General features: G+C 55.0%; 1 protein-coding gene across 1 annotated transcript in view; it reads left to right on the plus strand.

Annotated features, from left to right (window-relative positions):
• FAT2 (FAT atypical cadherin 2) overlaps positions 1-20,351 on the plus strand; it is a 56,700-nt gene extending 36,349 nt beyond the window's left edge. The window contains exons 12-24 of the mRNA XM_060197975.1: positions 1,383-1,536; positions 2,641-2,874; positions 3,544-3,927; positions 4,861-5,075; positions 5,815-5,952; positions 6,349-6,492; positions 6,995-7,192; positions 7,834-8,641; positions 10,178-10,323; positions 12,544-12,985; positions 13,661-13,808; positions 14,431-14,888; positions 15,434-20,351. Coding sequence (XP_060053958.1) covers positions 1,383-1,536; positions 2,641-2,874; positions 3,544-3,927; positions 4,861-5,075; positions 5,815-5,952; positions 6,349-6,492; positions 6,995-7,192; positions 7,834-8,641; positions 10,178-10,323; positions 12,544-12,985; positions 13,661-13,808; positions 14,431-14,888; positions 15,434-15,966 — 4,002 coding nt within the window. The 3' untranslated portion in view covers positions 15,967-20,351. The remainder of the gene's footprint in view (positions 1-1,382; positions 1,537-2,640; positions 2,875-3,543; positions 3,928-4,860; positions 5,076-5,814; positions 5,953-6,348; positions 6,493-6,994; positions 7,193-7,833; positions 8,642-10,177; positions 10,324-12,543; positions 12,986-13,660; positions 13,809-14,430; positions 14,889-15,433) is intronic.
• Positions 20,352-21,209: the final 858 nt, after the last annotated feature.

Consider the following 21,209-nt stretch of genomic DNA (forward strand, 5'->3'; position numbering starts at 1 on the left):
CTCGCCACACTGCCCTCACTACTCTCTGGCCAGCCCGACCAGTGCACACTGATCAACCCACAAAAGTCCCTGCACTCCACAAGTATGTCACCAAGCACTAACTCTCCCTCAAAGATGCGCTTGTCTGCAAGGCAAGTTCAGAAGTCAGGAAATGCCACTGCTCACTTTATTAGCACAGCTCATTATCATCAAATGCCCACAGATTCCTGCACCCTAGGGCTCCTCTCCCCGACCCATGTCTGTGCCCACTGTGAACCTCAACTCCAGGCTACACCACACATACACAGTGACATTATACCAGGAACTCCTATGAGTCAAACTTAAGTCATCCAAGGTGACACATGAAACATGTTGAGTGAGTGTATGTGTGTGTGTGTGTGTGTGTGTGTGTGTGTGTGTGTATGTGATGTAGCTTTGCTTTTCTCCCTTTTATTTCTTTCCAGAGCACTTTTCAGCTCTGGCTTGTGATGGTACTGGGGACTGAACCTAGGACCTCAGAGCCTCAGACATGAGAGTCTTTTTGCATAACCATTATGCTCTGTCTCCCTCCCTTAGCTTTTCTTTTCCACATACATTGTTTCAAACATAGCCATTTTTAATGTCCAGGGAGTTGCATTATTTCAGTGTTAGAGATAAACTATTAACATTCTAATTTTATAACATCTCAAGTGAACATGTTTAAACTCATGGATCATGCAGCACTCAGTACAGATACACTGGGGCATATCTTTGCCCATACATACACCCACACATGCACACCCTTCGGTCACCTTTCTGTACATGAAAATCTCTGTACTCACAGCACCCACCCGCAGACCCAGTGCCCCTACACCCACTCACATCTGCAAATAGGCATCTCTACATCCCTACTTCACCCTGTCTGCACACAATCTACATATGGATATATCCTGTGGAAACACAAACTGCATATATCTCATCACCTTCTCTTCCTCTACCTCCTACACTCAGCTACAGATAAGAGAAGACAGAGTGCCAGGTTATGAGGGAAAACATGACCCATGAAGGCCCCCATGGAGGGAAGGGTTGTGGGACCATTGGCTCAGAACCTGATCATACAGTGTCTACCCTGGGAGTGGATAGGGAAGTAAGCCTGACAGCATGGCCTCCCAGGGACACCTGGCACCTTTCAGAATGTTCAATGAGACCTACTCCAACATCCTCCAAGACCCTGGGGCCTATGTGTGGGAGTTGGCTGTGCCCTCTCACCCCTCAGCAGGCTTTCAGATGATAGATGCCCACCCTCACCTTTGGTTTCTCTAGCCAGTGCTGTCGCTCATTCCCTGCCTGCTTCCTTGCACGTCCCTGTCTCCTCTAGATGTGGCACACCCCACAGCCTCACTGTCCTCTCTACTCTACCCTAGCTTCTTTACACGGGCAGTGTCAGGGAAGACGCATCCCCAGGGACCTCCATCCTGATGGTCTCTGCTACGGACTTGGATGCTGACACCAATGCTCAGATAACCTTCTCTCTGCATGGTCCTGGGGCTGGCGAATTTCAGTTGGACCCACACACAGGTAGGCTCCTGAGCTGCCCCTGGCTGAGGGGTGGTAACTCATACCTCCATTCAGCCATCAAGTGGAAGCATCTCCACCCCTGGGTACCCACCAGTGCCCTGTCACTGATAGAGGGTGTGAATTGTGCTGTTGGGCTGGAGAGATAGCTTGCCAGTAAGGGGAGCCACAATTCCAGCCTGGGCACTTCATGGAGGTGAAGCAGCTTTCATGCTGTTATGTCTCTCCCTTTCCCTCTGAATGCAAACAGTGCCTCCTAGTGGTGAAATATTTTATGCACAAAGCACTGCTTTCACCAAAATTAACATAAAGTGTGCTGCCTTAAGTACTGGTTGCACTAGCTTGGGAGGCTGTATGGACACAGGAGACCCTGCTGGCAGGGCACAGCATGTTAGCCTGGTAGCTACCCTAATCTCTCTGATGCTGTCTGCTCAACTGGATGATGAACTACAGGGTCTTAAAAATAAAACAGTATATATTTTTTCTGACTGTGGAGATAGTGCCATTCATTGTATAAACATGCAAACACTGGGTGTTCAAAGATTGGAGCAGTATGTGATAGACAGCCAGACAAGCACTTGGGTGGGTCCTCTCAGGCTGATTTCCATGTACCTCTAGAATCTAGCTAGAATACTGTCCAGTGACCTGCCTCTGCTCAGCAACAGGGTCTCAGAACTCTTATCAAGGTTGCATATCAAGTGCTATCATAGTTCCTTCTGTACACACAGTATTTGACTGTGTTGCAATCACAACACATGTCAGTGTCCTCATCCTAGTGACACTCATAGTGTTTTTAGGATATAGCTATTGCAATCTAACCTCAGAAAGCAGCTTTACTCATATGTTTTTGTCCTTCGGTGGATTAGTGTAGATAATATCTCTGTAAATGATACCATGGACCAATGCCTCAGCACACTCCAAGAAACTGTCTCACTGTCCTCTGAAAGTCCCTCATGTCTTTGTAGCTTGTGTGTGTGTGTGGGGGGGGAGCCCCTGGCTTTGGAGCAGGTGAGATGACAGCTCTCCTGTGGGGACTCATGAGGGGATGCTGGAATACAGCTGTGAGGCTGAAGGGTAGACACTCATCCTCAGTCCTGTCCTGTCCAGGGGATCTGGCCACGCTCTCAGCCCTGGACCGTGAGAGGAAGGATGTATATAGCTTTGTGGCCAAGGCGACGGATGGGGGTGGCCGGTCCTGTCAGGCCGATGTGACCGTGCAGGTGGAGGACGTGAATGACAACGCCCCTCATTTCTTCCCCCGACACTGTGCTGTGGCCGTCTTTGACAATACCACTGTCAAGGCACCTGTGGCTGTGGTGCTGGCCCGAGACCCTGACCAAGGTGAGGAGGAGAGGGAGGAGGAAGAGGAGGGGGACAAGGGCAAGAGGGACCCAGTGGACCCCGAGGTGATGTGGTGCTGTGGGGTGGAGAGGACAACACTACTGACATTAAGGTGACACAAAGAATTTCTACACTTCCAGGTGAGGCTCAGCATATCAGCCACCTAGGTTCTCCCTGCCCCTTAATCCCAGGGTCCCCCCTTCCCCTGCCAGGTAGCCTCAGAGATGTTCTGAATACAGACTCTGGATCAGAATGATTTAGCTCTGGTTAATTTGGTCCAAGAAAGGCATTACTGGCACCAAACTCACATGAGGCTCATTAAATTTCTTAATCAGTTTCTATACAACAGAGTAGGTTATATTCATTGTTTTGCAAATAAGTGTCAGTGACATTCTTTTCATTAGGGTTCATTCTTTTCCCTTTAACATTTATAAGACACATTGCATTTGTTCAATGTTTCATATCATACTAATGTCAGCCTCTGCCATCATGAAAGGTCTAACTGTGGTGATTTAGGCCTGTACTCTATCAGCACTACAACTCTATCCCATCCATCTACCTACCTATTTATTGATCGGGGCTACTGTAGAGGTAGATGGGCCCCAGCATGGCTCACACCTGGGGAGGTAGATGGGTCCCAGCATGGCTCACACCTGGGTCTCCCTGCAGGGACCAATGCCCAGGTGGTGTACTCTCTGACGGACTCAGCCGAGGGCCACTTTTCCATCGAGGCCACTACAGGTGTGATCCGGCTGGAAAAGCCATTGCGGGTGAGGCCGCAGGCACCCCTGGAGCTCACTGTTCGGGCCTCTGATTTGGGCACCCCGATCCCGCTATCTTCGCTGGGCACTGTCTCCATCTCTGTGGTGGGCCTGGATGACTACCTGCCTGCCTTCTTGAACCCAGAGCACAGCGTGCAGGTGCCTGAGGATGCCCCACCTGGCAGTGAGGTGCTACGGCTGGATACCCTCACCCGCCCTGGCACCCAGAAGACAGGCTACAGGCTGGTCAGTGGGAATGAGCAGGGCAGCTTCCGCCTGGATGCCCACTCAGGTGAGCAGCATCAGTGGTACACACACACACACACACACACACACACACACACACACACACACACAGACACAGAGGCATGTGTACACATGCATGCATAGAGACACACACACATACACAGGCAGACCAGCACGCACCACCATGCAGATGCACACTACATAGACACATATGCAGAGATACACAAGGGGACAGGAGTAGATAGCATAATTGTTATGCAAGAGACTCTCATGCCTGAGGCTCTGAAGTCCCAGGTTCAATCCCCTGCAACACCATAAACCAGAGCTGAGCAGTGCTCTAGTTAAAAAAAAAAGGAGGGGGGACAGGCAGTAGTGCAGTGGGTTAAGTGCACATGGTGTAAAGCGCAACTACTAGCGCAGGGGTCCCAGTTCAAGCCCCCAGTTCCTCACCTTCACCTTCGTGGGGGGGTCACCTCACAAGCTGTGAAGCAGGTTTTCAGGTGTCTATCTTTCTCTCCCCCTCTCTGTCTTCCCCATCCTCTCTCAATTTCTCTCTTTCTTATTCAACAACAATGATAAACAACAAGGGCAACAAAAGAGAAAAAATAGCCTCCAGGAGCAGTAGATTCATAGTGCAGGCACCAAGCCCCAGCGATAACCCTGGAGGCAAGAGAGAGAGAGAGAGATAAACACACAGGGAGGGATGCACACACACACAGAGACTCTTACACACAACACATAGGTATGTATCACACAGAAATGCAGGTGCACAGCATATAGACACACATGTACATACAGAGGTGTGTACATACACACCATGTAGACAAAACACATGCACACACACAGGTACCAGATTACAGAGGCACACAAACATGCACACATGCAGACACATGCTCTCTCTGGGGCTTGGCCTGAGAACCCTCAGCCTCCACCTGTGGTCCCACTGCCTCACTGCTCCCACCACCTCTGGTTTCCTTAGGAATCCTGTACGTCAACAGGAGCCTGGACTTTGAGACCAGCCCCAAGTACTTCCTGTCCGTCGAGTGCAGCCGGAAAGGCTCCTCCTCCCTCAGTGACGTGGCTACAGTTGTGGTCAACCTCACAGATGTCAATGAATACCAGCCCCGCTTCCCACAGGACCTATACAGTGTGCTTGTCCCGGAGAATACTGTGGTGGGCACCGTCGTGCTGGCTGTAAGCATCAGCTGTCCCCTGGGACCCTGTCCTTCCCCATCCTTTCTGGACCAGGGCCAGCTCAGGGGTCATTGCACCTTAGGCCAGGCTCTGGTTTATGGCCACTCTTAGTACTCTTGTGACTGAAGATCTCAGTACTATATCTGATGAGACCTAGACCAAATGCAGGTGTAATGAAGTCTGGCAGAGGTCCTCACAAAGCCTGGGAAGGGCTGGTCCCAGAATGCCCAGGGTGCCAGTGATGCCAAGTTGCTGTCCTGCTGGGAGCAGGCTCAGTGTGCCCATGATGGAGGTCCCCAAGGACCCTTGAGTCTGGCTCCAGTCTTTTCTCCCAAGCATGCATGCTCCCCCACCCCATACAAGCTGCCTTTAGTCTTCTGGGGGTGGGGGTGTTATCCTCAAGGGCTACTAGCATTTTGCTTTCACCTTCCAGTGGCATTTTTCAGGTTGCACTCAGTACTCTTGTTAAGCTAAGCTTTCTCCTCTCAGAACTCTCCAGAACATTAGGCAGTAGTCCTGTAGGCTCACCCTCGCTCCAGCACAGGCCAAGCCCCACAGGTGTGAATGAGTGAGGACAAAGGGGAAGGAGTGACCCCTTGGATGGGAGACCAGAGAGGGGCTCAGCAGGCCTGGGCTTGTCCAGCCATGGCCCTCAATGATGGCCAGTAGTGAAGGCCAGGAATGCTCCCCTTGGTGCTCAGAGAAGGGCCACCTGCTCACCTTCTGCACCCCATGGCAGGTATCTGCGACTGATGCTGATGGGCCTCTGAACAGTGCCCTCACCTACAGCCTAGTTGGGGGGAACCAGCTGGGCCACTTCGCTGTCAACCCTGAGACCGGGGAACTACGGGTAGCCAGGGCCCTCGACTGGGAGCAGGTGAGTGTGTGTGTGTATGTGTGTGTGGAGGGGGTTTAATAGGCTGAGGAGTTAAGGTGTTGGCCCCTGTCCTGAGGCCCCCCCAGACCTGGACAGGTTCCCTACTGTCTCTGTTCCTGGGAGCCAGAGAAAGGAGAGGGGCAGTGTTGCCAGGCACATAGGCTGGCTGCTGTATCTGAGCAGCTCAGTGCCCATGGCAGGCCCTGGGCAGCCCTGATAACCCTCTTGCAGGTCTGCTTACTGGGCCAGACCCCCACCAGCAGGTGGCTTTCTGCATGACCCCTAACATGCTGCAGGTGGGTACCAGGCTGTGTCCATTATATGACCCTGGAAACAGCAGTAGCATTGGAGGCAGAGAGCAGTGGTGCCACTGCTGATCCTGGCATCTGACCCTAGACTTCCAGCTATGCCCTGCGGCTCCGGGCCATGGACAGTGGGAAGCCGCCCCTACATGAGGACATAGCTGTCACTGTCCTTGTGGTAGATGTCAACGACAATCCGCCCAGGTTCTTCCAGCTTAACTACAGTACTTCTGTGCAGGTAGGCATGTTTCTGCCTTGGTTTCCCTTCCAGAAGAGGGGCTCTCTAGGTATCAGGGCCTTGGACCTGGTCATACCCAAAGGCAATACAGCCTGTGGAGGGAGGTGCTGCCTATCTCAGATTTTACACATGGCTATGCAAGATGAGACTGGGACCCAGAGGACTTTCCTGTTCCCCAGCTATTTTGGTCATACCAGTGACTGTCCTTGGGGTATGGAAAAGATCTTGGGATTCTGTGGGGAGTTGTAATGTCAGTGTGAGGGTTGAGGAAGTGGATAGGAGGGTGAGCTTACAGGTCCTGCTATGCATCCACCAGGGAGGGTCGCTCCACCTTTTCCTCTTTTTTAGCTTTAGATTTAGAATGGAATGCTTTGGTTACAAACTGTAGATCACCCAGGTATGGCCAGGTGAAACAGCAGCAGAGTCCTGTCCCCAGGCCACCCTGTAGGACTTGGGGTGAGACTCACTCTGCTGTCTGCTGTGCTTTTGCCCTTGGTCTCAGGAGAGCTCCCCCGTGGGCAGCACAGTCCTGCAGCTGATTCTGAGTGACCTTGACTCCCCCAAGAATGGTCCTCCCTACTCCTTCCGCATCACTAAAGGGAACAAAGGCTCTGCCTTCCGAGTTAGCCCTGAGGGCTGGCTGGTGACCACCATGGAGCTGAGCAGGACAGTGCAGGACCGCTATCAGCTTCAGATTGAGGTGAGGGCAGCATTGGCTAGAGGGGATCATGTGAATCGGGGGAGCAGGAAGGGCACCCCCTTCCAGCAATGGGAATGCAGAGAGCCCCGCACAGCCATGTTTGCATGTGGTTGTGACACCCCAAAGGCAGCTCTCATCCTTTCTGTGGCTGCTGAGGCACAATATTTCGTGATGACTTAGGCAGTTTTGCATACCCCTGGCTGAGGTGGTGGCTTTGGCTGAGCATCCCAGTCTAGGGTCCTGGTCCTTCCTACCCTCCTGCCCCAGGTCTGAGCACTTTCCCTGCTCCTAACTGCATTTAAATCCCTGAAATTTGAGCCTGACCTCAGGGAGGGGGCGGGGTGGGGGTGGGGTAATGAGAGGTTCCAGACACATATGTGGGGTCATGGGGCTGCCTGGGCACAGGAGCTAGAATGCCAAACAAGCATTTACCCTTACTCGTGCCCCAAACTTGTCCTGGACCTCATGAATGGTGGCCCATCTGCCCTTGAATTTCTCTGGGCCTAGGGTGCTGTATCTAGGAGCCACCTGACTTTCAGTAAACATCAGTGAGCTCCAAGTGCATGGTGGCTCCAGGCCAGTGCTCTCACGGATGGGCTGCAGCTGGGCCTATGGGTGATGTGCCTATATCCTGCCCACAGGCTTCTGACAGTGGTCACCCTTCCCTCACATCGTCCACGTTGGTCAACATCCTTGTCACTGAGCGTAGTCTGTACCCACCCTCTGCTCTCCCGCTGGAGGTCTCCATCACTGTTGGGGAGGAGGAGTTTCAGGGTGGCCTGGTGGGCAAGATCCATGCCACTGACCGCGACCCCCAGGACACACTGACTTTCAGCCTGAAGGGCGAGGCCCTGGGTGGGCAGTTCTCAGTGGGCACATCAGATGGCAAGATCCTGGCTGTCCGGGGGCTGCTGCCTGGCCGCTACTCCTTCAACGTCACAGTCAGTGACGGGACCTGGGACGCCACGGCTGGAGTCCACGTGCGCGTGTGGCAGGCAGGGCCTGAGATGCTTCGACAGGCCATATGGCTGAGCCTCCACCAGCTCAGCCCTGAGGAGCTGGTCATTGACCACTGGCGGAACCTGCAGCGCTTCCTCAGCCACACACTGGATGTCCGGCGTGCCACCATCCACCTGGCTAGCCTGCAGCCCACAGAGGCCGCTGCAGGTGTGGACCTGCTCCTGGTCTTCGAGGGTCATTCTGGAACCTTCCACCAACTGCAGGAGCTCACAGCCACCATCACACGTGCAGCCCAGGAGATGGAGCGCTCAGTGGGGGTGCAGCTGCGGGCAGCTGTGCCTGTGGTGCCCTGCCTGGGGCCCAGCTGCCAGGTGCAGACCTGCCAGCACTCAGTGCACCTGGAGCCCAGTGTGGGGCCTCCGTACAGCACTGCCCGGCTCAGCATCCTGACCCCCCGGCATCGCCTGAAGAGGAGCTGCCCCTGTAATGGTGAGGCCCTGGGGCCCGGTGGCTGGGGAGGGCCAGAGGTATAGCCCGCACCAGCACAGATGAGCCCCCCCCCACTCCAATAAGCACCCTATTCCTGGCTGCTTTGGGGGATTCTCAAATTTACGGGGTCCAGAAGGCTGTTTGGCACCATGGTGGTTTGTACTGTGGCCTCAGCTCTTAGGGTTCAAATTCCAGGGCCTCAGCTGTTAGGGTTCAAATTGGCCACTTGGCAGATCGTCTCACTTCCCTGTGCCCTTGGGCCCACAGTGATTAAGTATTGGTGTTTAGTGGAGGACCTGTCCTGCTCCTATTACTTTGCTGTCTCCAGCATGAAAGTTGCTTTGCTTAGTCATTATGCTATCTCCCCAGCCCCTATTTATGTATTTATTTATTTATTTGTATGGATATTTTGGTAGGACAGAGAAAAATTGAGAGGGGAGGGGAAAGAAAAGGAAGATAAACACCTGTAGGTCTACTTCACCACTTATGAAGTTTCCTTCCTACAGGTAGGGTTCAGGGACTTGAACCTGGGTCCATGCACATGGTAATGTGTATTGCCTGGTCCCCTCCTACTTCATTCCTAAAGCCTTCTGGCTGTGATCTCAGGGTCCTGGCCAGGCAGCACCTTCAAATCTAACCTTTCACTGACTGGTTGTGATAGTGTTGGGAGCTAATAGTCATTTCCTTTCTCTGCCTTAAGACAGTGAAAACACCATTACCTGCCTCCTGATCTGGGCAGTCAATTCCTGCTGGAAAAGGAACCTGAATCCAGCTAATGGACATAGGGCTGGCACCTTGGCTCTCTGTGCTTAAAGCCCCGAGGGTGGGGAGTCCCTGACCTGTCCCCTCTGACACCTCTCCACCAGGACCTGCCAGGCTGGGGCTTGAGGCCTGTGGTGTGGGTGGGAACTACAGTGCCTGTTGCCCTTACATCCCCTCCTCTGTGGTGGGCTGGTACCAGGTCCCGTCCATACGGTGTTCCCTGGTGGTGAATCATGCTGGTCCACACTAAGGCTGTTTAGGGGCCCCCATACCTAAACCCACTTCTGGGGAGGGAGGATTTTAACAGTCAGGAAGGGACACAGCACTGCCTGCAGAGGCTTCCCATAGGCTGTGCCAGGTGATGCACATGGAGGCCCCAGGTGTGGTCAGTTGCAGAAGCCCAAGTACCAACAAGGGTCCAGGTCACCTGTGTGCTGGTTAGGGTGCATGGGGTGGGGGGGGCAGATGTGCTGTTTCACCTTCTATCACTCCCTCCTCCTTCCCTGCGGCAGCATTTCATCTGGGAAGGGCCTGTCAATGATCATATTCCTTATTCTCAGAGATAATTGAGGGGAAACTTGTGGTGCCCTCACCCACACACAATTGCACCACCCTCTCTATGAGTCTGCCTCCTTATTCCCAAGCAGAGCCCCAGGTGGACATGGTTATACCTCACACTGACTGGCCACACTTCTGACTGTACTCTCCTTCCCGGTGCCACAAGCTCCTGGTTAGGGTCCCCTTCCCAAGGTGACACCCTGCCTGCTTCCACAGGCACAGCAGCCAAGTTTGGGGGGCAAAGCTATGGGCGGTACCACCTCCCAGCAACACAGACCTGGCACATTCACCTCCGTCTGAAGACCCTCCAGCCACAGGCCGTCCTCCTGGTCAGCAATGAGACCATCGGCATATTCCTGAAGGTGAGACAGCAACTGGGGGTATGGGGAGGGTGGGGTGCTTGACTGGGATGAGGGATATCAACAACTGGCCTGCAGAGAGACCCCTGCATGGCTATCAGGGTAGCTGGGGTGACCACTGGGCCCTGTCCTCGTTTCTGTCCAAGGACAACCAAGGGTGGGCTGGTTTGGGGGAGGTAAGGGGTAAAGGGCCCATGTCTGCACTGGGGTCATATTTGCTGGGTAATGGGCTGGCCTCCTCAGGGTGCTCAGGTGACAGTCATGGATGACAAGCCAGTTTCCTAACAGTCCTGCAGTCCTTCTGAGTATATCACGCAGAATGTTCTAGAGAGCCAATGTTGCAAACCTCCATTATCCCTGCTGTGAACCCATTATGACAGAGAGGACACTGACCCTGGCAACTAGTTAGAATGTCATCGAGCCAACATGATTCATTGCACATCTGCTGGGCCAGGCACTGTTCTAGGTGCTCAGGACTCACATTAGTAACACAAAACCCCCTCTAGAGCTTTCAGCCAGCAGTGGGACGCTAACAGTGATATACAATGAGCAAACAGAAAACAGAAGAGCCTCTCCACCCCTAATAAGTACTGTGGGTGCTCACCCAGTTAGAGTTTCTGGGGGAGGGGGACTAGATACTGCTAGTGGAAGGTGGTTGGGTAGGGGGGACAGTGGTGCAGGGGCTGTTGGGCAGAATACTTTGTGTTTGGAGACAGCCTGAAGATCCAGGTCACCTGATGCCCTGAGTGGGGGTGGCAGAGCAGGAGGCCCTGGAAGATGTGAGGACACCAATCTCACCCTGAGCAAGCTGGGCACAGAGGGCTGGCGGGACGGCGGGCACCTTTCACAGAGGGGCCTCCTCTGGGCACAAAGACATACCCCCCAAAGGGCCAGATGACGGCTCAAAGGGGAGCAAAAGCAGTTTAGATAAGGATGATGGCAAAAGACCTGGAAGAAGAGTTTGTGTTTTATGGAAGGACGGCAGCTGCTGTGGCTGGACTGGGGGTGGGGTTCAGAACAGGTTGGGGTGGACCTGGGGGATGATAGAGTGGGTAGGGGAGGACTAGGGGGTGCAGAGCAGGTGAGGGAGGACCTGGGGGTGGTGGTAGAGGAGGTGAGAGGAGCTGAGGTTCAGACTGAGCCTGAAGTCTCAGATGCCTGTCATGTCTCCATGTGACATGACAGGCTAGAGTTTGGAATAAAGTTCTGGGTTTTTCAGCACGTTCATGTATGTGGTCCCTGGGACTCAGGGGGTGGGTGGCATCACCAAGTGGGGAGCTTGACCAGAGTACACCTCCACCCTCAACTCTCCCAACCTGAAGAGCCTGGGAAGAGGTAGGCAGTGCTGAGTCCAGAGTGAGAGGAAGAACACATCAGGGAGGGCACACACTCAGAGGCAGCCCCCCCCCCACAGGCTGTTTCTCCACAAGTTCAGCTGCTAGATGCCAACAGTGGAGGGAGGGTGTGCAGTGAGGTGGGAGGCAGAGAGCTGTAGTCTGCCAGACATGTGGGCTTGTCAAGTGGGTCCTACCATATAGGTGGGGCAGGGTTCCAGCTACGGAAATGAATCGGGATCAGCACAGCTGTGAGGATGTTCAGGGGGGAGAGGGTGGTGGGGCACAGATGTGTGGTCCTAGTTAAGAGAAAGGAGTGACTTAGTTTGAGTTGTGCATAGATTCTCTTTTCTTCATGACAAGTCATGCTGGTTTTCCATTTACTGCAAGAACACTAAGTTGCCTTGTTAAGGGAATACAGGAATAAAGATATAGGTAGTTGTCAACAAGAGCAAATTTCAGGACACTGATGCTCCATGGCCAGTCTGGGGCTCACACAAGCAAGACCTGTGCTCCACTGCTGGGCCCTCACCACCACCCCCTATTCCCCCAGCCTACTCCTGCTCATCCCTTGCAAGATGCTCAGGATTATCACAACAATCCCCCCATGAACCCCATATAAGACTGGCACCTGAGTTATGGGGGCTTCTCTGGGAACTGCTGGGGGGCTGCCTCAGAAGTGGGGTTAGAGGCTGGGTTGCCTGTGGGTCAGTGCAGGAGGGGAGAGCCCCAAGGCCTCAGGGAGCTGTCAAGATGCAGCATCTCCATCAGCCAACATTTCTGGGCCGTGTGTCCCGAAGATGCCCCCCAGGCCAGCAACTGGAAGCAGGAGTTGCCACCTCTCAGGGCATGCAGGTGTGGCTGATGTCCTTCCTCCCTCCTTTTGCAGCTAGTGGGCGGAGCACTGCGGCTGGAGTACCGCTGCCCAGGCGGCTTCCATGGAAACCTGTCCTTGGGGCTGCACGTGAGCGATGGGGCCTGGCACTCAGTGAGCATGGCGGGGACCGACTCGGCCACCAGCCTGCAGGTGGACAGCGGGAGTGTAGCCTCCCTGGAGCTTCCAAATGGCTGCCGAAGCCACTGGCCAGTGGGAACCCTCCTCCTGGGTGGCCTGGCCGCCCCACCCACAGCCCCCAACGTGTCCCAGGGCTTCCGTGGCTGCCTGGACGGCCTGGCCATCAACGGGGCAGTGCTGGAGCTACTGGGCCCCACCGGGCCGGCGGACGGCTGGCTGGAGAGGCAGGAGCTCGAGCCCTGCTGCCCACAGCATGGCCTCTGTAGCCCGAACCCCTGCCTCAATGGCGGGTGGTGCTTGCAGGCCCCTGGGGCAGGTGAGGCCCAAGCACAGCATGCCTGCACACAGGGCTGGGGCTGCTCAGCTGGGAGAGGACTAGCTCTGGATGTGACGCTCAGACAGGGCTGCCCCGGCCATTCAAGTCAGGAGTTGGGGTCCCTCCCCTCACCAGCATCATGCTAGTCTGCTTTTACTGCAGGCCACGTGGGCTCCCTCTCCCACCTGATCCCCACCCGCCAGCATCATGTTAGTCTTGACCATCTCTGCTCAGCTGCTCTTGTCCAGCCTTAGATTCAGCTGCAGTGGCTCTGCTTAAGGGCCCCTGCTTCTGAGTTGCAGCCCCCCAATGTTGACTCCAACAACCTGGCTATCAGCAGATGCCATGACAGGGTTTAACCACTAGCTGGGTAACCTTGGGGTCCTGTCCTCACTTGAGAACAGTGGCCATAGTCAGTGTCAGAGCTGCCCTGAGCTGAGAGGGGAATGCTGGGGTGTGATCAGAGTGGCCATTGTGTGTGACAAGGGACACTGGCTCCTCAAACACCTCTCTGCACCTCGGGTCAGGCAGAGCCGGGCTCCTACCAGTGGGCTGTGCCCTTGGTCCATATGCACGGGCTTTGTGGGCATACCACCTGCCACCTCCACCCCAGAGCCCTCTCTACTCACATCTGCTCTCACCCCTCTAAGACCCTTTCTCGCCCACCCCCACCAGGCTACATGTGCCAGTGTCCCCCCCAGTTCTGGGGGCAGCACTGTGAGTGGAGCCAGAACTGCTCTTCCCACTGCGGGGATGGAGGAAGCTGTGTCTCCCCCTTGGAAGGGACCTCCTGCCACTGTCCTCACCCTCAGCAGGGGGACAGGTGAGCAGGGACTGTACTGGGGAATGACTTCTGTGTCCTGTGCCCAGGGCCTGCCATCAGCCCTGCAGAAGAGGGGGATGCAGCAGTCAGCAGGAGACCCAGCAGGAATGGGCCCCCATGCTTCACCCTACCCCTCCTCTGGGCCCCCCCAGTTCACATCTGGAAGCGGGGTACTCTACATGCAGATGGGTGGCAAGAGTTCTTCACTGAAGTGGGGGCTAGGGCTACCAGGGGCCCTTCTGATATCCCCCAGAAGTGCTCAAGGTGACCTGAGAGACACTGGGCTCCAAATGCCCCTTCCCAGATGCCTTCCACTATCTGTGTAAGGCCATTTTGTATTCTGGTGACAGTGCTGGGTGGCCTGATCTGTACTTGGGGTGGGGGTGGGGAAGCTGGTGCTGCCTTCAGCACAGTGTCTGTATAGGGACATGGCCAGAACCCCCTCCAAACAGGGATGTGGGTGAGGTCGGCCTGTTTTCTCTGGCAGAGGGTGTTGATGCTAAATCCTGCTGTTGGGACAGACACTAGGAGTGGGTGGGCATGTATGCTGGGGTCTCTTTTCCTGAGGACCTGGTGGGAGGGCTGGGCTGTGACCACTTCTCACCCCCACCTGTCCCTGCAGGTGTGAGATGGAAGCGAGGGGTTGCTCCGGAGGCCAGTGCCTGGTGACCCCCAACATCCTGAGTGGGAACTGGGAGCTGCAGGAGACCCTGCTTCTCCTGGGAGCCCTGCTGCTGGTGCTAGTGGCTGCTGTGGGCCTCCTGTTCTATTGTCGCCACCGCCGGGCCCACAAGCCTGTGGCCAGGGAGGACCCCGACCTGCTGGCCAGGAGTGTGGGTGTGGACACCCAGGCTGCTGCCTCCATGGAGCTCAGCCCATTGAGTGCCGGCTCCCGTGACCACCTGAGCCCCCCGGAGCCTGGCAAGGCCTCGCTTCCCAGTGAGCTGCTCACCTTTGGACCCAGCCCCAAACACCGGCCTGTGGTCTGCAGTGTGCCCCCTAGACTCCCCCCAGCAGCACCCCCTTCCCGCTGTGACGAGCCCCCTGCCATGAAGAGGACCTGGTCAGGCGAAGAGCTGGGTTAGTACTGGGTGGGTGGAATGGGGGGGGCTGGGTGTCTGGGCCTCCCTGGGTCATTCTCTGGGGGGCCTGCAGGGTCATGGTGCCTAAGAGCTGGGCTGGGTGCCTGTCTCCTCATATGGGGGCTGGCATCATGCAGAAGGCAGGTGGGGGGGGTACCGGATGGGCTGCACATGGCAGGTGTGCACACAGGGCCCTCATGGGACTTCCTAAAGTATGCTGAAGCTTCTGGCATCTTGGGTTCAAGCCTATATGCTTCTTTTGGGGTGCTAGGGCCGCCAGAGCACAGTGATGACTTCTAACTTAGCTACTGCACACCCAGGACCAGGCTCCCTGCTCCCCCAAGTGAGGCCCTGTGGAGCATGTCACCACACCCCAGTTCACATGACATGTACCTTTACCCTAGGGGTCTGATCAGGTGGGTGTGTAGAGCTGCCCTGCAGTCAGCACCCAGGCTCTACCAGCCCCTGGACCTGTGTTAAGAGCTGTGCAGCAGTGTTGGCAGCTGGGCTGGGGACCTGCTCCTCACTGGCCCTGTTCTCTAGTGTTCCCAGGCAGGGCCCAGGCCTGGCCCCCCATCTACTCCAGGAAGGAACACTGGGAATACCCACCTGCTGAAGGCCCCCCAGGGACGCTGCCACCTGCACCTCTCTGCCACCAGCCGCCAGCCGTGATGCCTGAGCCACCCGGCCTCTATGGGGGCTTCCCCTTCCCCCTGGAACTGGAAAACAAGCGGGCCCCCCTCCCGCCCCACTACAGCCACCAGAATCTGGAGGACTTGCTGCCACCCAGGCCCCCCAGCCCCAGGGAGCACTTGGTGGCGCCCTGCCTCAATGAGTACACCGCCATCAGCTACTACCACTCACAGCTGCACCAGGGCCCCGGGGGCCTTGGCCTGGGACAGGGGGGCTACAAGGGTATGAGCATGCGCCTCAGCCGGGCCGGCCCCTCCTACGCAGACTGTGAGGTGGGGGGCGGGCTCCCCTCCAGCCGAGGCCAGCTTCCTATCCCCCCTAACTACGCAGGCTCCGACCAGGTGGAGAGTGATTACGGGAGCTGCGAGGAGGTCATGTTCTAGCTGTTCCAGGAAGCAGGAGTGAGGGCATGTGGCGGGGCGAGCAAGAGGGAGCCACCCAGGCTGAGCCACCACACCTAGCAGTGCTCTTCCAGGTGGAGGGAGAGCTTCAGAAGCATCATGGCCTGAGAGGGGCACACAGCAGCCCCTGAGCAACAGGGGGCTGAGCAAGAGGGATGTGTGGGCAGGCCAGCCAGGCGGGGCCTACACAGGGCTTGTCAAGCACTGCTCACACCACCAGGGAGCAAGGGCAGGGCCTGGTGGAAACAGGCCAGTTCACCATAGGGAGGGCCACAGGGTGTGCTTCCAGGCAGGAGGATAGCAGCCCTGAGGTCACAGGACCAGAGTCTCTGCATGCCAGGCATCTGCCGAGCAGAAAGGTAGGACGGGCAGGACGAGCACCCAGGGGATGAGTCTGGCCTGGGCCCAGGCCCCAAAGCCCAGAGTCTGAGAACACCATGCTTTCTAGTCCCCTGATGGCCAGCTGGGTGGAAGGCTGCAGTGGCCTGTGCCCTTGGTCAAGAATTCAGACCTCGCCCAAGCCTGGGTTTATCACTCTTGAGTTTATTATGGGCAGAGGCAGGACGGATGTCACCGTTCCTTTTTATAAATCCATAGGCACTTTTGACCTTGCTCTCAGGACAAGGGGCCTCAGAGGGGTCTTTCTTCCTAGAGGCAAGGAAGCCACAGGGCAGGGAGAGCTACCCAGGGTGGGAAGGATAGTAGATGTCCAGCCCTCTCTGGATGTCTCTCTTGCCAGTCAAGCCAAGTGTTAACTGTAGTGACTGACCCTAAGAGAGGACAGTCAGTGTGGACATATGTCTGTGTGCCAGAGTGTGCAGACATATAATGTGAATACCCATGTGGATGTGCAGTGAGCATTCACATGTGGACAGTGGTGAGTGTTCACATGTGACATGGATGCATGGCGTGTGTGCACATGTGGATACACATGTGGACACATGCATACATGATATGTGCACATGTGGATGCCATGAATGCCAGGGCATCTGTGTACAGGTGGGCACTATGAGGGATGGCCCACATGTGCACACACTCAGACTGTGTAGCAGGAGTGGCAGTGCCAGGGCATCCTGTGACCTTGCCACCCGCTACCCTGCTCATACCCTTCCCTGGTCCACTGCCTTTTCATGTGTTGCTTCTGGAGACAAAAGTCAAAAGGAAGAGCAATGGTGATTGTCACCCCCAGGGCTGCTGTGGCAAGCTGTGTGGGTGAGGGTGTGTGCTGGTGTCCCATGCTGGCGATATACCTCCAATGCAGGCTGCTAGTCGTGTTTTTTTTGTTTGTTAGCCATAAAGTATCTTTTTCACTGTTCCGTGTTGCTTGGCTTGTGTGGAGTCATGTCAGGGGAAGAACATGGGGTCCACAGGTCCCTCCAAGTGTAGGTGCATGGGGTCTGGGAAGGGCCCCACAGGTTGCTAGGCTCCGTGTAGCCCAAACAGCAGAAAGGCCAAAGCACTGACCCTAGGCACCACTGGCACAATAGCCTGTAGTCCTGATCCAGCTGTGCAGTGAGCTGAGTTCCTCCACGCAGAGAAGTGGGGAATAGGCCTTGAGTGACAGGACTGGGACTCTGGGACAGGGCCCTTATCAGGCACCACCTGGGCTGGCTGAGAGGGGGCTTAGTACCACAGGGGCCAGCTCGCCTGCCCTGCTCACAGCTCCCATGGAGACATAGCCAGGATACCAGACCCCTCCCCATTTGGTGACATCGGAAAGTCCCACCCCTGCAGTCACCCCAGTGCAATAGGCAGGGGTTCCTGACCCAGGGTGACAGTCACCCCAGTACCATGCACGCCAAGCAGGGGTGGCTTGGATACCTTTCTACAAAAGGAAGCATGAGCCACACTTCGTGTCACAGACGTGGGGAGCAGGAACCCAGAGCAGTGTAAACTATAAGCTGTCACCATGGAGACGTCACTGACCAAGCACACCACAAAAAAAGCACAATCAGCCCAGCATTCCCACTCTCTTACCATGTTTGAAGTCTGCTTGATAGGGCAGCATTGTGCTGTGGCTCACCTAATGCTTTTCCTTTAGTATATTCAGATCATTAGAAATAGAGTCTCTTTGCATAACCATTATGCTTTCTACTCCCATCCAAGTAACTAGTTTTTCTAAAGTGCATGTCTTAGAAACCAGGGCTCCTCAATCTTTGGAAACAGATCTGGTTGATCTTTATCTCACAGTCCCTACTCAGACCAGAGTAGGAGTTTGTTGGATGTTTCAGTGCTACAAAAATCACAGCAGGGGCCTGGGAAGAGGGCTGGGCTCGATGGCCATCTCTCCACGGGGGGGGGGGGGGGGGGCTGGCATCATGCAAAAGGCAGGTATAGGGGGAACAGGACAGCTGCACAGGGCAGGTATGAGCCCTGGGCGGAAAGGGATGCCTGCATACACAGCCCCTGTGGGACTTCCTAAAGTGGCACACATGGTAGAATACATATTACTTTGTTTATGGACCCAGGTTCAAGCCCCTACTTCCCACCTACAGAACTGGAAGCTTCACAAGTGGTGAAGCAGTGCTGCAGGTATCTCTCCTTCCTACCTCCCCTGTCCTCAATTTCTTACAGTCAAATAAAAGGGGAAAAATCACCAGGCTGACACACAACCTGTTCCCAGGCCCCCATTACACCCCCTGCTCAGGAACCTACACCTTCACAGATAAACCACCAGAGGGCGCTCAGGGACTGAGAACCAGTCCTGATTTTAGAAGATTTTCAGGGAAACCTATCACCCTAAGCCTTGGGCTCCTGGGCTGAGTTTGGCATGGCATAACAGTGGCAGAGAAAGGCAGGTCTCTGTCTTCCATGCCAGGCACTTCCTCAGATCACCACCATCACTGCCTCCATCACCCCCACTGGCATTGCCAAACACCCAAGTACCACCAGGCCTGGGTCATGTCACCTTTGCACCCTCACGGCAATCCATCTCCATCTTACACACAGATAGACTATGACTCAAGTTGCTTTTGACAGAACAGAGTATCTGGATTTGGGGGATTGGGCTTCAGGCCACCAGTGACCTTGAACATGAAGCACTGGGGAGCATGAACAGAGTTGGTCCTACAAGGAAGGGAAGGTGCAACGTGCCAGGAGTGGTGTCAAAGATGAGACAGCACCCCCATGGCAGGACAGAGGTCACACAGTCACCTGTGATTTGGGGTCCGGGCCTTGCAGAGCAGACACAGCTTCCCCGCTGAAATGGGACACAAGGAAATTGCAGTCCTTACTATGCTGAGGCCCTGGGTTCTCCCTGAATAGCAGAGTGCTGCTTTGGTGTCTCTCTCTTGTCTCAAACACACAGAGAATAAAAGTTGAGTGGGAAAACAGCTCAGCAATATTGCGAATGCTTGAGGCCCTGGGTTCATTACCTGAAGAATATCTTAAATATATATATATATATATATATATATATATATATATATATATATATATATATATACAGCCTTGTTCTACAGAGAGATGTGAACTCAGAGGGAGGACTTGCAAAAGGAGCTAAGGTGGAGGAAAGATAGAGCCAAAAGTCTTGAGAGTGTAAGATTAGAGAGACTCTTAAGAAAGAGGGCCAATGTTATATAAATGTTGAGACACAGTGGCCTGCCCAGGTCACAGCATTTAGTCTAGAACAGTCTAGAGCTGCCCACTTCCTGCCCCACATGCAGGTGAGGAGCAGCTAGAGTCCCTCCAGGCTTGACCACAATCCACACCACAGTGTCCAAGCACAGTGATACGTCCCATGGTCATGGTCATCTGAGAGGCACAGCTGTCTCATGAGGCACAGGGGAACTTCCTTAGGGACCAGGCTGGGAAGAGACATGCCTTTAGAATGTTCTCAAGATTCTTTGCCAAAATTCCAAGGACAGGGCTCTGTTACATTGATACAAAAACTAAAAACAACAGACTCCCTACCCTAGGAGAGGGTGCTGGATTCAGTGATCCATCACCCAGGTCAGACTCCCCACGGGCAGTGGGGAACAAGTCTGAGCAACAGAGGCCTCAGGAGCTACTTCTCAGTGAAGGTGGCCAAGAGGTCACTGCGGGAAGCCACCCCCTCAGGGACCTCGGTTTTGAGGAACAGGCTACTCCATCTTGTGTAAAAACTCCATTAACCATAAGCCTGCCTGACACGTACACAGGCAAGACCACCCCTCACCCACCTCCTAGATATGTTTACTTAACTTTTGCAGCTGCATTCCTTCCTGGGATAGCTCCACAATTAGCAGGACAGGTATGACCATAGATGGCAAGGAAAGAGCATTCCAAGGTTAGGTAACCATAGCAACCCCATTTACTGGAGACCCTCCCCAACCTTAGCCATCCTTAAATACATGTGAAAAATTTTCAATAAACGAGACTTGATCAGACTCCTGTCTTGTCTCCATTTCTCGCGTCTCTTGTCCTACCCCACTCCCACTCCCCCTCCTAGGGTCTCCGTTTGACGACCCCGCAGGCCGAGGCAGGTCACATCTCAGCATGAGGAGGGGTCAGGCCAGGCATGGAGAAGGTCAGGAAGGTTCTAGGAAAGAGAAGCTACTTGAACTGTGTTGTAACATTGAACTTGCAGGCTGGGTGAGGGTGGGAAGGGGCAGTTAGGGTGAAGTAGTTCTGATGGACTGGGTGTTCCCTGTGAACTGGGTGTCCCCTGTGAGTGTTAGGGCAATGACAGTATCCTGAAGGGGGTAGGTGGGGAAGAGTCCCCTCCAACAGACCTGAGGCTTTGGAGGCAGGTGGGCTGCACCACTAGGAGTTCTGGTGCTCAGCACAGCTGCTGTAATGCAGACTCCAAAGTCCTTCACAGTTTCAAACTTACCTAGGCCCAAGGTCTGGGTAAAAGGAGGGGAGGTTTCCCCCAACTAGGCAGGAAGGGGCTACATGCACAGCCCATTGGTTCTCCATGGGAGAGGGATCTCCACCTCCACAATGCACAGGACAGCTCCACAAAACACCCACTAGTCCGAAATGCCAAGAGCACCTCACCCTCTGGGAACCCAGCCTCCAGCAAAGCCACCCCAGAGGCCAGCTCGACTGGGGCACAAGGTTCTGGTCATGCACCCAAGGCACCCCCAGGAGACCCTGCTTGTCAGGGCTCTCAGGGCAATGAAGAAAACACGGGGCAAAGCAATCACACAGGGAGGAACAGTACACCTTGGCCAAAGGGGTCAAACTACAGCTAAACCAGGCTGGCTCGGTACTCAGAAATTAGTGCAACCCACCTTACTAAC

Source organism: Erinaceus europaeus, chromosome 9, assembly GCF_950295315.1.
Source record: "Erinaceus europaeus chromosome 9, mEriEur2.1, whole genome shotgun sequence".
Taxonomy (NCBI): Eukaryota; Metazoa; Chordata; class Mammalia; order Eulipotyphla; family Erinaceidae; genus Erinaceus; species Erinaceus europaeus.